Source organism: Thalassophryne amazonica, chromosome 8 (genome assembly GCF_902500255.1).
Source record: "Thalassophryne amazonica chromosome 8, fThaAma1.1, whole genome shotgun sequence".
NCBI lineage: Eukaryota > Metazoa > Chordata > Actinopteri > Batrachoidiformes > Batrachoididae > Thalassophryne > Thalassophryne amazonica.
Window position 1 is genome coordinate 110,340,675 of NC_047110.1, and position 16,108 is coordinate 110,356,782.

At 40.8% G+C, this 16,108-nt stretch overlaps 1 protein-coding gene across 4 annotated transcripts; it reads left to right on the forward strand.

The window, feature by feature from the left end:
• The first annotated feature begins 2,185 nt into the window (after positions 1-2,185).
• Positions 2,186-15,273, forward strand: nutf2 (nuclear transport factor 2). Of its 4 annotated transcripts, none has more exons than XM_034177259.1 (6): positions 2,191-2,286; positions 4,683-4,816; positions 10,119-10,241; positions 10,428-10,499; positions 10,764-10,862; positions 14,447-15,273. In XM_034177259.1, the coding sequence occupies exons 3-6, from the start codon at positions 10,143-10,145 to the stop codon at positions 14,558-14,560; spliced, it is 384 nt and encodes a 127-aa protein (XP_034033150.1). In that variant the 5' UTR covers positions 2,191-2,286; positions 4,683-4,816; positions 10,119-10,142; the 3' UTR covers positions 14,561-15,273. The 4 variants fall into 4 exon arrangements, with proteins under 4 accessions (XP_034033151.1, XP_034033150.1, XP_034033149.1 ...); XM_034177258.1 differs by having other exon boundaries at positions 2,194-2,281; XM_034177260.1 differs by lacking the exon at positions 4,683-4,816 and having other exon boundaries at positions 2,186-2,281.
• The last annotated feature ends 835 nt before the right edge of the window (positions 15,274-16,108 follow it).

Consider the following 16,108-nt stretch of genomic DNA (forward strand, 5'->3'; position numbering starts at 1 on the left):
TGAAATGTTGATATTTAAAAAAATCCTGAACAATAAAAGTTGCTGCTTTGTTGCTTAAAACAGCTGTCTGAAGCCTGCACTCTATTTCAGCCATCAGCCGCGGCCATATTGTTGCTACGTCATCACCAGAACAGGACCTGCTGATTCAAGCCCAAATCAATTGTAAACATGGCGGAGGTCAAGCTGTTTTCAGATGAGTTTTTTTCTAGTGCGGAGCTTTTTTTAAGTCCAGTCTGAAGGTGTTTCTGAAGAAGCTGTGGAGGACACAGCCTTATGGTTTTGAGCCTTATTTAGATGACAATGAGGGAGATGAAACCTTGGAGGAAAACCTTCAGTCTGACAACAGTGACGATATTGGCAGAGTTCAGAACACAGAATGGTGATTATAAAATAAATAAATAAATAATGCAGGCGATTTTGGCATGCGGATGGAGGTGATAAACTATTTTTTTGCCAGCTCTTTGGTCAACTGATTAAAAAATAGTTTGTTTTACTATCTGTGACATCGGAAAAAAGTGATGAGGAGGTGTGGATTTTTTTATTTTTTATTTTTATTTTTCTGAGAAACAGGTATATTTTAAATCTGAAAAATGACATAAGGGACTGAAAATATGGACTATTTTTAAAATATTGTTTCCTTCTTAAATACAGTTAGTGTACTGTACGTTAGTAGCGTAATGCATTATTATTAAATATTAAAACGATTCACACAAGGAGTAAATAATATAGTCTTACCTGTCCATTTCAGTGAGATCATCTTCCGTCTGATGAAAACGTATCCACCTTTACAAAACAATGTCTGAAAATAATTTAATTCCTTTTGTTCTGGCTGAAGAAAAGTCCATCTGTGACAGCGGCAGTTTGGTGTCAGGATTCAATGCCGGCTGTAATCGGTTAATTACCGCTGATGGTTCGAGTCTCTGCTGTTAACAGATCCTCCTCTTGTTCCACCGCAGGTCGCTTTGCGTCGCATTTTGAAAGACTTCCAGTCCCTCATCTGCTCATAACTCAGTCTGCACACAATGAAATTGTCCCATGATCCACAAAACAATAAAATAAAATAAAATAATGTGTAAATACTCAGTTTTGCCTCCGTGTCGAGTGGAGAAGCCGCAGACAACGTGCGTGCTCGCTTGTCAATATAAGTGTTCCACCTGCCTATCAGAAGGATTCTGCCAGCGAGAATTAACCATTCTGACACCTATAACACCATACATCACTGACCGAAACCACTTGGTGAGAAATGGAGCTGTCAGTAGCCTGTAAAAATCCATAAATTATTTGGACTATTAAGATAATGGTTCTGGTGCTGATGCCACATCCTCCTTCTTCTCCAATGTCGGTACTCGCCCGGATGTACTTGGTATGTGTGTTAGGTATATTGACCCCAAGAAGCCTATTGCCTTTGAGGTAAAAATAAATAAATAGATAAATAAAAAAAAAGTCAAGGTCACTGAGACGTGCTTTGTTAAACATTTTGAACACATTGCTTAGCAGTCAGTGTGCTATGAGTAAGCCTGATCCTGTCAGATCCTAGAAGCTAAGCAATGTGGAGCCTGGTTAGTACTTGGATGGGAGACCTTTATGGTACACCAGGGGCATCAAGGAACTTTAGGCTGTGTGTGTTTCTCCACGTAAAGCTGGAGTTGCGTCAGGAAGGGCATCTGGTGTAAAACTCGTGCCAGATAATGCGGATTTGGCTGTATACGCTGTGGCGACCCTGATAAACAAAAACATACAAACAACAACAACAAAAAAACAGGAGCAGCCAAAAGGACAACAACTTCTTCGTTAACTGCCTGACTGTCACCATACATGTGACTGGCTGCAGGGACCCCAATAAGCTTATTGCTTTGGGGTCCAAAAGCTCAAACCTCAAAATCACTGAATGGTACTTTTTTAAAATTCTTGTGTGGAAAAACATCACTTTTCAGTGGTAATCTTTTCAGTGTTTGCCCTGGCTGTCAGTATATTAGCAAAGACTGTGTACTTGGTAATTAAATAGAACAAGACTTTACTTACTTTACATACAAATCTATCCGTTGTGGCAACCCCAAACAAAAACGGGGGCAGCCGAATGGAAAACAACATACAAATCTATAAGTTTACACTCCGATTCAAGTGGTGGCGATGACGCACCATATCCCTAGTTTGTCAAACGCCAAATATGAGCAAGAGGAAGACGATTAACTACAGTTCCCAGAATTCCAGCGGGCGGATCGGGTTCGCGGTCAGGTGTTCCTGCTGTGTGTCTTGCAGCCGGCCTCGGCCTTCTTTAGAGGTACGGTAAGTTCCTGTTTTTTCAGTAAGTACTTTTTAGTTATGGTGCTTGCTTTGGAGTAATGACTGACAACCTATATGAAACTAATCGGCTGTAATTTTACGATATGTAGACAAGCGTGAGCCTGTAACTTAGCCTCATTAGCTCCTGTGGTGCTAACACTGGGTGCGCCTGTGTGCGGGGCGGTCAGAAGTTTTTTATTTTTATTTTCGGAGAGCGGGTTATTTTTAGCGAGAAGCAAAAACTCCTGTGTCAGGCAACTAGTTGGTGAGCTTTGGAGGTGTACTTTATCCGAGGCCTGTCGTTAGGTGGCGGGAAAGTGCTGTGTACACTGAGTTAGTGATAGCAGCTAGTTAGCGTTCACTAGTTAGCTCCCTTACCTGTACAACAACATTGTGCTTTACAGCCTTTAGCCCATTTATTCCAGTGTCAGTGTCAGTATTTTATGGTATGGCGTTCAAACTTTGGAGTTTGTTTCCAAACCTTATGGATTGTTTTGGTAGCAGGAGTTTGAGCCACGTGACTGCTGTCAGTGTCGCTCACGCGGATCAAGACGTCTGAATACACACACGCACACGAACTGAAGGACTGGTTCTTATTCAACGTTCCACTCATTCCATCATTGTGACTGGTTTGATCTCCAAAAAGATTCCAGAAACTCATTTGAGACATTAATTTTAGGAAAGCAAACTGAACTGTTGTGACCAAAAACTATGGTGTGAACTACAGAGGATGGAAACTCCTTCAGCTCTGGAGTCTTTACACTGTCAGCTCCAGATGCTATTTTAAAAGTGCCGTGCTTGTTTATAAATAACTTTCTGAAAATGTTGCAATGAGATGCTGCTGCAGGTCACTGGGGTGCTGACGCACTAAAACATTTAATGGGGACTCTTTGGGGTCTGAGATTTATTTGAACATTGTCATGTTATTCTGCTTCAAAATTTACAGTCGATAAGTTCAGAATTGAAGATATTCACTCCACACCAGGTGTGGTACAGTAACTTCAGAAAAACTTTGTCTATTGTTTTCTTTTTCATTTCAGGTTGTTTCAGATATTCAAATTAAACTCATTGTGAAATAAAGGTAAACTTAGTGCAAAGTAGTTGGTGATTTTATTTTCTCACTCAAACACATATGCAGTGCTCCCTAATTCATGTGAAAGACCGTATTGGCCCAAGTAAAAGGCATTCCTCTCTCCTTCAATAATATTTATGAAAAATACAGGGTCATTGTATCATAAGACAGACATTTCCATGTCTACAATAGCTGGTGCCCAACAGTTGTGAGCTGATCTCAACAACAAGTTCCTTATGGTCTTAAATCAAATTCACACTTACAGTGTGGAATGGCACTTGTTTGTGTTTTTAATAGAGCAGTTACTGTATTTCTGGAGTATTCTTTATTTTGATCGCTAGTATAAGTCATACATGTCAATAAATACCTCTTGAAGAAAAAAAAAACCTAAAACATACATTGCACCAGTTTTTTAAATGTGGGAATTCCCTTAATACAGTGTTTCCCTGGGGGCAAGTTTAACAACGAAAAGGTACTCACTGTAGCACCTGTGCACATCACAGCATGTAGTTACTTAGCATTAAAAACTTCTAAAATCAAAAAATAACCAAGATGGACAACATATTGCATCATATTTGATGCAATTTGGACAACAGAAGGCATCAGATGGACATGGTTGGAAAAGTGTAGATTAATGCAGGAAGCCTTCGGCTTGTGGTGTGTGCCATAAGGGCTTATAAATTGCACAAAGAAGCAAGATATAAGTATGATGGACAACATTTTGGATATCATTTAATACAGATGAACACAGATTACTGACCCAGAGTGTTGGAAGTGCTACAATTCAAAAACATGGCCTTTTTTAAGCCCTTTATTTTGGGATTTTGTACATTGCTGTAGTTTGTTTTTAGTGTATTGATTCCTGAAGCGGGGGGGCATATATTTAGCTACACAACTTTAACAAGATCATCACAAGAACCAGCATATAACATCTGCAGATAGTGCCTTAAATCACCATTGTTTAGAATTATTTGCAGTTCCCCCAGAATGCTTTGCGGATCTCGCATCAGTTACTTCCATTGTTGTCCACTGTGCTGCCTATTTTGACACGCACTCAAAATTCTCCCGAATAGTTATAGTCCACGAATGGAACCATGTTATTTTCACTGTTCAAACTGCATCAGGAGACATGTATGGAGACAGAAACTGTATCTGATCAGTAATCACGTTGCGCTGTTCCGTGTTTTATTTGCGCCTCAGTCCAGGAAAAACCAGAGTGGCACTTTCACCACATTCTGCAGACGGACAGCTTTTCAGTAGACTGTTAACAGGGACTGTTGTTTCTGACAAAACAGTTAGTTTTTCAAGTGTTTTAAAATGTCCTCAGACGCTTCCCCTCATCCCTTCATGGGAATCTCTGAGGACTTTTTGGGCATTTGCCTGTATGAAAAGTCCTGGGAGTATGTCGTCGAACTTACGTCATTAAGCAAGTGATGAGCTAATGACAGAGGACATGACAAGGTAGGCCAATTTGCACTGTTTATTGCACTTTATTACTGTCTTATGCAACTTCACCTGTCTTCTCCTTTTTCAGTGTGCTTTTATTCACATTTTCACCTAAAAGTGTTTTCTTAAAAATAATAATGTAAAGAAAATTGGTCTAAAGGAAGTATTTTTCCAAAACAAGTCTTTAAAAAGTAGAGCCCGACCGATATGGATTTTTTGACGCAGATGCCGATATTTGGATGAAAAAAAAATGCAGATAATCGATAAATCAGCTGATTTGCCGATACCCAATAAATCAGCTGATATTTTATTATTTATTTTTTTTAATGAATAAAATATTATTTTTTGGACCCTTAACAAAAAAGGTATGAGCTAAAAGCTGAAGCTTTGTCCTCATATGATATGATAAACACAGTGCTTTACGCCTCAGCCAGAGAGCTTGCCAGGGTTATCCAGTAAACATTCACATGCAAACTAGTGGAGCAATCCTGATACTTACTTGTCATCAGAGGCTCTATGTTGGCTCTGTCTGCTCACTTTCACTTTTGCTGTGCAGTAATGGCACAAGGCGCATTGGAGCAGTTAGGGGGCTATTCAAACGGGCCAGCTAGTAAGATATCACTCCTGAAAACGATCTTTGCTATATCACGTGAGGTAAATCAGCCCTACGATTGGATTTTGGAAAAGCATGTGATGGAGAGCCAATTCCGATTGGACACTCACATTGCGCACGTTATCACACATCTTCTATGAGGAGTACCAAGATGGCCGACGATGGATCGAAAGTCCGCGGCGTTAACTTTTCAGCAAAAAAAAGTAAGTTTCTTTCTCATCATTAAAAAATTATTTACAATTTAGTAAAGCTTGGTCCCAGCCGTCGTATACGACGGCATTGGCCCCAGAGGGTTAATGGCGAACGGCAGTAATTCCCAGAACCCGTCCGGACGACCAGTGAATCTGAATGTTTCAACCTTTTAGCAGTAAATGAAAGTTTCTCATGCTAGAAATAAGGTCTACACAATGTGGGCTTAATAAAAAGTGTGACTGACACAATGAAACACATTTGACACATTACTATATAAACTGAGTTAATCACACTGAGTTGAACTGAAACGGGAGAAATGTGGGGTGAATGTAATCGCAAAGTTATTACAAACAACATCCTTATAAACTTACTTGCATGCTTTTGGTCAGCCGATCAGTGCAGTGTGACAGCGAACTACGGGAGGCGGTGATGAACACATTTAAGCAGGGGGGTGTAAGCAGCTCTCAGTTGAATGGAGTCAGAGATCCATCTACTGGACAAACAGTGCAAGGACATTTTACGTTGCTGACACAAACATTATTTCAGTAACTGTTCTGTTTATGGCGTTCTATCAGGAAAATTTTGGCCGATAGTGAGTACTTTGAAAAGGGCTGGCCGGCCGATATATCGTCGGGCTCTATTAAATAGTGGTGTTTGGGCGGGGGGGGAGTCTTATAATTGGGCATGTCTTTCATTCGGGCCAATACGGTAAATAACTGCCCCCCTTAAGTTGAAAATCTTCACCATTGTTGTTGTGGAATTTTTGGCGCAGTTTTGTGGTTTAGTTCAGTCACATTGGAGGAATTTCTACTAACAGCTGTGTTTTTGAGATTGTGTCACAGCAATTTCGATTCAGAACTCTGACTCTTCCACCTCAGAACTTTAGCTTTGTCTCTTTTGTGGACATTCTGAGAACTTGTAGGACTCTTAATACGTTGTTGGACACCATAGCTTGCCTACACTTCTTTCGCTGAGAGTGGTATTCAGCAGTAGTGGGCAGTATGGTCAAAAATCCACGTCACTGTTGAGTTTAAATATCTGGTGATATATATTTTTTTTTTTTACATTCAAACTGGCTCTTCGTCAGTTCAAGGGGCACCCATATTTCAGCTGGCTGTGATGGTAGATAGCTACTTTCTGACTGTCTACCTGGTGCTTGGTAATCAGGAGTGCTGAAGGTGGTTCCTTCATGTGGTGGATACAGCAGTGTATGACACCAGTGCATGCTCAGAAACCTGACCCGTCTTTCTGAGATGTTCGTGTGCAGTTGACATGTGCATGTTACCACCACCGGCCATTCTTGGCTGTAGGTATCATGTTCCTTATGTTGAATTATGTTTGGAATAGGAAATAAAATGAGACCTCCTCCTTCTCAACAGCTCCATTTGTAACTCATTAGTCTATAAATTGTTCTCCCAAAAAGTCTAGCGGTCATCAGTGTGCTTGTGCAGAGGTTTCATTTTCTTTTTCTCCATTTGCCGGAGCATCATCAAACAAATACTTCTAATGCCAATTCCACGCGTGAACCCGAACACACAAATGCCAACACCTGTTTATCTGCAATGGTGTAGTATTGAGTCAGGGTTCATTTTATCTCTGTGTACCTTCAGATAAGTGCTTCAGGATGTTTGTTTTGGAGAGGGCTGTTGGTGTTATGCAGTTCATTGAGGGCATCCTTGCTTTAAGGCTCAGGACTGTGACTGTAAAATAAATCAGCAAGTCACAAGGCAGCTTTTATTTTATTTTATTTTTATTCATTGTGACCATGCACAGGACTCTACAGTAACATTTAAGTGATTGGTGTAAAAACGCTTCCCTCCACCACAGTGGTTTACCCCAATCCTTGTGCCATACCTGGCTTCTAAGACCAACCTGATGAGGAACTTCATGGGCAAAGAAAACACACAACTTTTGCCTGAATTAAAAACAAGGTTCAAAACTCTTTCGGGATAAATATTTGTCCTACCCTCTAATCTGAATTTATTCAAGTCAGTGGTCCTTTAGAACAGATGCTTGAAAAAAGTTGAGAATACTTATTTATTTATTTTTTAAAGAGCTGTGGACTTTTAGCCAGCTCAGCTGTGTAAGTGCTTTGACTCCAACACTGTTCATTGGGTTTACGACTGCACAGGGAAGAGACAACGGACACTTCTGTCTTAACCAGTGTTGCCACAGTTACTTTGAAAAAATAATCCAATTACTCCTTGAAAAAGTAACTTACTTTACTCATTACTCAATTGTAAAAGTAACTAAGTTAGATTACTAGTTACGTTTTAGTTACTTTCCCCAGCTGCCGACAACAACCCTCTGCCATCTCAACATGACAATGATACTTGTTTTGCCAAAACTCACTTTATAGTCACCCTTTCTTGACTTCAATGAAAATAAATACTTGTTTTAGAAAAAGTAAAATAAAGACCTCTTTCTTGACCTCATTTTTAACTTTTGACAGCACTGTAACAGTAAAACTTGCGATTTCTAACCTACATTGTTTATAAATGTAACTATTAAATTCTTTCTAATATTTAAATTCTCTCTAAACATTTTACTTGTCGAAATTATTATAAGTAGTAGTAGTTGTAAAAAAAAAAAAAAAAGGCTTCAAAACTGGACTTTTAATCTAGGGGTGTTGGGGGGGCACATCCTTGCTTCATGCCCCCATTCCATCTGGATTCGCCCCTGCTTTGGCGTTTGAGCACAAAGAATGGATAACATTTATTTATGCAGAAAACATGGCCAGATTTACAGGTAAGAAAGTTTTATTGCGTTTTCACATCATGTGCTCCTCAGAAAGAGAGTTTAGGTGCATTTGAGTGGGAAATGGTGTTAGTTGTTGACGCGTCGCGGAGGATCAGCTGTTTTTAGCGAGCAGATACAGAGCAGCTCAGCTCAGAATTCTAAATAAAGGTGGAAAAAAAGCATAAAAATGTCCTTGTAAAGCTCAGTGCAGGTGTGCTGTTGTCACCACGCTTTAAGAGGTGAGAACGAGTCGTAGCTGCTGCAGAAAACCGCAGATGAAAAGCTCACAGCTCACTTAAAGTGGGTAGTTCAGTCGAACCCCGACCCCCTGTCCACGGACCAAGTTTAATGCTGCTATCGACCCACAATGTAAAAATAATAGTAAGGCACAGTGACTGGGAGAAGTAACTTTTAATTTGATTACTGATTTGGAAAGATTAACGCGTTAGATTACTTGTTACTAAAAAAGTGGTTAGAGTAACGCGTCGCTACCGGCATCACTGGTCTTAACTCCTGTTTATTTTTTTGAGTTTCTATTTTTTGATCCAGAAGTGTGCCAAGCATACAGCAAGTAGAGCACAAGGCTATTTTTTAAAGGGGCTGCATTCACAGCTGTATGATATGCATGCACAGCTGCTTTAACCTCCACTCAGACTAGTTCTTACCGGACCTGCATTGAAATTAATACTATCACTTGTTAAAAATAAGTCACTGTCATTAAATCTCATGTCTACAAATTTTGCAATTAATCTGTGGTTCACATGCATGGTGTGGGGTGGGGGGACCATGGATCAACTTTGATCTGTTACACCACTAGTGAATTAAAGCTGTACGGCCTTTCAAATTTCACAAAACTGACTATATTTAGTTTCTTTTGACATCCAAGCATTATAATGTTGATTTATTTTTTGAAACGTGTTGCACAGTTACAACTCATTTTGATGAAGTAAACGCATTTACTGGGGGGAGATTCAATAAAGAATATTTTATTTTTACTTTTAATGCCGACTACTAGGGGACGTGTGTGTGCGCATGCATGATGTTTTGAAATTACCTGTTAGAATAAGTTATTTTTAACCTCTCGTGATGGACGTATACGGGGTGTGCACTTACATTCATAAGATGTCTAGAAAATCACATCCGAGGTGTTATCTGGTCATAAAAACAGCATTTTTAGATTTAGAAATGTTTATTTCTCACTAGCTTTTAAAACATATATGAGAAACATATTATAGGCAGAAATAAGCTGTTTTAGTGTTTTCCGCCATCTTTGATTATTTTGTTTGAGCGAAAAACCAGGTGACTTCACTATGCATCTCTCCTCTGATTGGCTGTTACCGTGTGCTTCCCAGCATCCCTTGCGCAAGTCGGGGACACCCCCATGTGATCTGATGTCGCTATTATAGACTGTATGGGTTGCAGCTGAACATAGTTCAAGGCTTCTGTTCTTTTGAAAATTTCCTTTCACAGGAACTATTCATTTGTTTATTTATTATAGACAATGTGAATTTTGGTCATATTGGCAATGTCATATTATGAACCCCCTATTTAAAGGCTAATAAATAAAATTATAATGGTGCCAAAGAATTTTTTGACTTGAATCTTAAAAAAAAAAAAAAAAAAAAAAAAAAAAAAAAAAAGGCTATACACCTTTAGGTGGCATTTGGTGTGCAATCAAGATTGGTCCTGTTAGGTTTTCTTGGGTATTTTCACTGTTGTTAGTGGCTTTTCTGGCTCTTGTCTGCTTTCTGACCATTTCTCTTTGTCTCTCAGTGTCTTCGCAAGTTGATTTTTAGGATGATGGAAAAGCCTTTGTGGGAGCAGATAGGATCCAGCTTTGTGCAGCACTACTACCAGGTGTTTGACAGTGACCGAAAGTCGCTGGGAAATATATATGTGAGTACGCCTTGCATCTAAAAGGGATATTAAACGAGCAGAGTCATGCACACAATGTTCATTTAGTCTCATAAGTAAGGCTGTTTCAGTTGAGTAATGACTTTGTTCTGGTTACTTTGAATTTTACTCCCGTGCAGTAACATCATTAATACCCCAGTTTCTCTTTCGCTCCTTTGCCCTTCCCAGATTGACTCGTCATGCCTTACATGGGAGGGACAACAGTTCCAAGGGAAAAAAGCAATTGTTGAAAAACTCTCTGTGAGTGTATTCTTACTGCTACAAATTTTTCACATGGGCAAAGCCACTACATAAGAAAACTTTGCAATGAAACTGCTTTAGCTAAAGGTTATTTGGCGGGAACTGATGTATGCAAGATGTACAAGATGTTTGCAAGTAGTTTCAAAATCCATATATCATGAGTCAGGGGGAACCACACTGTAATCGTTTCACAGTAGATGAAAGTTTGTATGTCTTTTTTTACGCTGATTCCTGCATTAATGTTTATCTTGTTATTTCTGCCAGAGTCTCCCCTTCAACAGTATAGTGCACAGCATAACGGCGCAGGACCATCAGCCCACGCCAGATAGCTGCATCTTAAGCATGGTTGTAGGACAACTAAAAGTAAGCACCACGATCATTATGGACATGCACAAGCGATTTGTTTCACCTTGTAGCAGCCACATTGTTGTGATCACTGTGATGTACAGAAAACAGTATTGTCAAACTTTATAATCAATCTGTCCTGCTTTCATTGTGAAGTTATTATTGCTAAAGCAACGCACAATTGCAATCTCGCCTGTAGTGTCCAGGTTTTAGCTACGCAACACTCACCCAACCATTCCCCCTATTGGCGTGCCCCATAATCCCTTGCGCACCAGATAGGAGCTGCAATCAAAACAACATGGAGAAACCACATGACGACAATTCCAAACGAACATTCTACCACCAAAATAAAAATTTTTATGCATTTCATAACGTATATAAGAGGCTACATGCATGAGACCCCTGAACACTTGCTAAAACAAATATTCCATGTCTGCTAACTTCAACCCGGGTGGAACTTCATAAACGCAAACTGAATTTCAGACATATATATTACTCTGGAACAAACGTTGTAAAGGTCAATAAGCCGGGAGTGAACAGAGCAACTTCCCATCAGAATGACATGAACGGGAAGCGATTGCGGCTCACCATTCCAAACAAAACAAACACAATAACGTAAAAAAAAACAAAAACAAGATAATATAGTCACAAAAGTCTTGGGGGACAATATAGAGTTTTACCTTGCGATGTTGATGCAGCAGGCGTGGTGGCCAAGTGGTTAATGCGCTTGGTTTCAGTTCAGAAGACTCCGAGTTCAAATCCCACCTGTCACATTTCTCCATGTAATGTGGAGTTGCGTCAGGAAGGGCATCTGGCATAAAACCTGTGCCAGTTCAACATACAGATCCACCTTGGATTTGCTGTGGTGACCCCGAGTGCAAACAAGGGAGCAGCTGAAGGGACTTGCCTTACCTTGCGATGTTGATGCCATTGTCTGTGTGCAGTGGTTAAATTGCTGTTATCAGTGTTATCAGAGCGTTCTTCCACAGTTCTCCATGTTGTTGACATCTTGCAGTGCAGCCACCTCTGAGATTTTGCGCGAGAATTGAAACCTCAGTAAGGCGAATGTAGTAAATGTCAGGTTGGAACGATTCATACTTTCAAAGAGGTACTTGTCATGGTTTTAGAACTGTGACCAGTTCATTGTCAAATTGCAGTATCCTGTAAATGTGGTAACTGGCCCATGCCGAAACCTGTGCCGTGTTTGTAAGTTTCTTGCACCCATTCCATGACTTCTGTGACTGATTGGTAAAACTGTACATTTTGAATGTAGAGAAATTACAGTCTGACGATAGACTGGTTGGCCAATAATATCGGCTGATATGAACATATCGGTATCTGTGTTACTTTTTTGTCTATTAAAACTTTTTCTTTTTTCCTTTTTTTTTTTTTTTGGACCAAAAAAGTATAATAAAGTTTGTTTACGATGTAAAACATCAAGCCTCATTTGCATTTGTTTGTCATAAGGGTGTTATAATGGAATGTCAGCAACCATTTCCATTTTTTGTGTATATAGTTGTATTGAAATGTTTTTGGTTTTTTTTGTTAAACTGATATCTGCATCATATCTCTTTCGGCTGGTCCATTTAGGGGGCGCCACAGCAGATTAATCTTTCCATCTCGCCACCTGTCTTTTTGTTAATGCCACCTCTCTGTCGTACAGCGTAGCTGGTCTCACTATTGTCTTGTAGACTTTTCCCTTCACTCTTGCTGATATTCTTCGATCACAAATCACTCTTGCCACCTTTCTCCACTCACTCCACCCTGCCTGCACTTTTTGCACCTCTCTACCACATTCTCCATTACTTTGGACTGTTGACCCCAAGTATTTAAACTAGTCTATTTTCACCACTTCTACTCTTTGTAACCGCACTATTCCACTGGGCTCCCTCTCATTCACACACATGTACTCTAGTCTTGCTCCAACTGACTTTCATTCCCCTGCTCTCTACAACATATCTCCACCTTTCCAGGCTAGACTCAACCTGCTGTCACTACAGATCAGTGTCATCTGCAAACATCATAGACCATGGAGACTCCTGTCTGGTCTCAGTCAACCTGTCCATCACCATTGTGAACAGGAAAGGACTTGGAGCTGATCCTTGGTGTAATTCCAGCTCCACCTTGAATGAGTCTGTCATTCCTACTGCACATCTCACCGCTTCACACTGTCCTTGTACATGTCCTGCACCACTGTCACATACTTCTCTGCCACTCCAGACTTCATACAGTACCACAACTCTTCTCTTCAGCTTCTATCATCTGATCCTTTGTTGAGCTCTGAACGGGACAGGAGGTCCTCACACTGGGTCCCGCAGAGGCGGAAGGACCGCTGAAAGCGGCCGTCATCCAGACGCAGCTCCTGCAGCAAATAATGATACTCCCTGAATTTGGAATGTCTCATGACGTTTGTCAGCTTTACACAACAACTCGCTCCGTGTGATCAAGGTCCGTCATGTTAACTTGACTGACAACAGGAGCCAGCGAGCGGAATGGAAGCTCCTCCTATTTGATGACGCACCGGGGCGAATTTTCGCAGCAAAAGTAGAGCAACACACCGGGCAAAGGAAGTGCGTCCGTCGCCACGCGACCCCCGCAAATTTGTAGCATCTGATTGCGCCCGGTGTGGATGCGGCATTATGTCACCCTGTGCTCCTCTCTTTTCTTAAAGTAGGTGTTCAACACAGACATTTCCATCCTTTTTGCAAAATCAACTACCATCTGTTTGTCCACATTCCTATCCTTGATACCATATCTACCCATTACTTCCTCATCACCTCTGTTCCCTTCACCAATATGCCCATTGGAGTCACTTCTATCACCACTCTTTCGTGCTTGAGTTCACCACTATCTCATCTAACTCACTCCAGAAATCTTCTTTTGCCTTCATCTCGCAACCTACCTGTGGGGCATATGCGCTAATGATATTCATCGTTACCCCTTCAATTTCCAACTTCACACTCTTCACTCTGTCAGACACTCGCTTAACCTCCAGCACACTCCTAACATACTCTTTAAAATGACCCCAGCACCATTTCTCTTCCTGTCCTCACCATGGTACAACAACTTGAACCCACCAGCCGTGCTCCTGCTCTCACTTCCCTCCCACTTGGTCTCTTGCACGCACAATATGTCTACCTTTCTCCTCTTCATCATATCAGCCAGCTCTCTCCCTTTACCAGTCATACTACCAACATTCAAAGTCCCCACTCTCACTTCCACCCTTCTTGTTTTCGTCTTTTCCAGCTGTCTTTGGACATGTTTTCCTCTTCTTCTTTTCCCAGCAGTAGCCCAATTCTGCATTGTATGTCCCCCAAAAATCTACATCGTTGAGCTGTAATTTTAAACAAACAAATAAATGAAACCTAAAAATCCATAATGAGATACACATACCAATGGAGTAAAGCATATCCTTTTCTGAGTACTGTACAAGCATGTTTGAGTTTTTGTCCTCTCTCCTGTTTTTAAAGTTGCTTGTGTGTCATTGCCTAGGAACCTCTTCAGCTCACAAATATTTCCTCCTGCTGTAGTTTTGAGTGAAACTGTTTGGCAGCAATCACCAGTGACTTTGTCCTGAACCTCTCTCCTCTTTGGGTTTGCAGGCAGATGACGACCCCATCATGGGTTTCCACCAGAGTTTCATCCTGAAAAACATTAATGAAGCTTGGGTGTGCACCAATGACATGTTCAGGCTGGCCATCCACAACTTTGGCTAAACCCCTCCCCACCTTGGTGGGCAGGGGCGGCCGTGACGAAGGGCACTTTGTGTTGAAGTAGAAGGGAGGAGCTGAGGAAATGAGAGAACACTCATCCCTCTTCTCTTGCCACCTCATTTTTTTGCTTGTTTTCAAACAAAGCAAAACAGACTCTAGACGTCATCGAGGCAAGTTTTCAGACCACCGCAGCCAGTAGAAATGCCACGTGCTGCGATGAGAGCCGGCTGACCAATCACACCCCGTTTTCCTCATCTATTTGCATGTTGCCCCTCCCATTACTGCATCTACACACAAGCTGCCAAGAAGACAAATGGCTGACTCTGTGTTTAACTCGTCCTCTGCTCGCTTACTCGTTCTACTTTAGTGTTCATTACTCGCCTGCGGTCACCTCGACGGAGCACCGTCGCCCGCTTTGTAAATCCACCATCCTGTGTTCAGTCAGCTTCTTCAGTTCTTCTTTAGGTGCCACTTTTAGTGTTTAACTTTTTTTAACTCTCCTTTTGCACAGTCGTTGGCTTAGCCATGATTTATACTCTGACACCAGGTTTTGCTCTGGCAAACCAAAGAGTCATGGTGAGGACATACAGTTTGACCTTACTGTGTGATTAGCACTGATTCTGTTCGTTTTGACACTTACCTCTCTCTGTCTCTGTCTGGCAGTTAACATGGACTTGCAGCCAAGACGCAAAATAAAACCTGGACTTTTTTCTTAATTTTGTGGCCTTTTCTCTGCTCTTCACTTTGATCCTAAAGGGGGTCTTTTGGCACCTGATAGTTTTGCTGTTATGGCTTAAAAAAAAATTATAATCAGATTACCCAATCGGTGTGTTCTTTTGTGAGTACTCTGTGGCAATCTGGCATTGCAGATTGTGACCCATAGTGAAGGGTTTTGAAAATGAAGAGGAAAAAGACACTTTGATTCACAAAAGTGAATAATCTCTTTGTAATCTGTGCTTAGATGAAATTATTTATTTGCAGTAAATAATTTCTGCTTAAATGTGGATTTACCTGCACAGTTGCTCATGCAAAATTTAAGTTACAGACTGAAATTAAAATTATAATGCAGGTTTACTTCTGTGTTCACTGACCTGAGTGGGCAGTGATGGCATGCAGTAGCTAGTGTTTGGGGCGTTTAGGACGGCCCCCCGTGACGAAAAACTCACTGTTTGCTTGCAGGCTGCATGGAGTATTTGTTGTATACAGTACTGGACTACACACCATGCGTCTGTTACTTGTACAAATGATGTGATATAATGTCTACTTGAATATGGCTTGGGCAGCTCACTTATTTTGATGATGAATTACATCGCAGATTATTTGTGAAGTGAGCACAGTGGTCAATGTGTTAGTTCAAAGACCTACTGTACACCAACCTCTTTAAATCTTTGGAAGTATAATCTCGTGCAAGACATGTCACACTCTTCAGAACATGTTTTTCAGATGTGACAGATACATTTTAGATTTATAATGTGTTATACCACAAATATTAGTGCGTGTGCACACTGTGCTGCTTGTAATCGACTGGTTTGTCCCACTTGGATGACAGGA

Bases quoted from the DNA above. Each gene is read 5' to 3' on its own strand.
- nutf2 (XM_034177260.1), top strand. From the start codon at position 10,143: ATGATGGAAAAGCCTTTGTGGGAGCAGATAGGATCCAGCTTTGTGCAG. The intron at 10,500-10,763 runs GTGAGTGTATTC...TATTTCTGCCAG, and splicing joins CAATTGTTGAAAAACTCTCT to AGTCTCCCCTTCAACAGTAT. The intron at 10,863-14,446 runs GTAAGCACCACG...TTGGGTTTGCAG, and splicing joins TGGTTGTAGGACAACTAAAA to GCAGATGACGACCCCATCAT.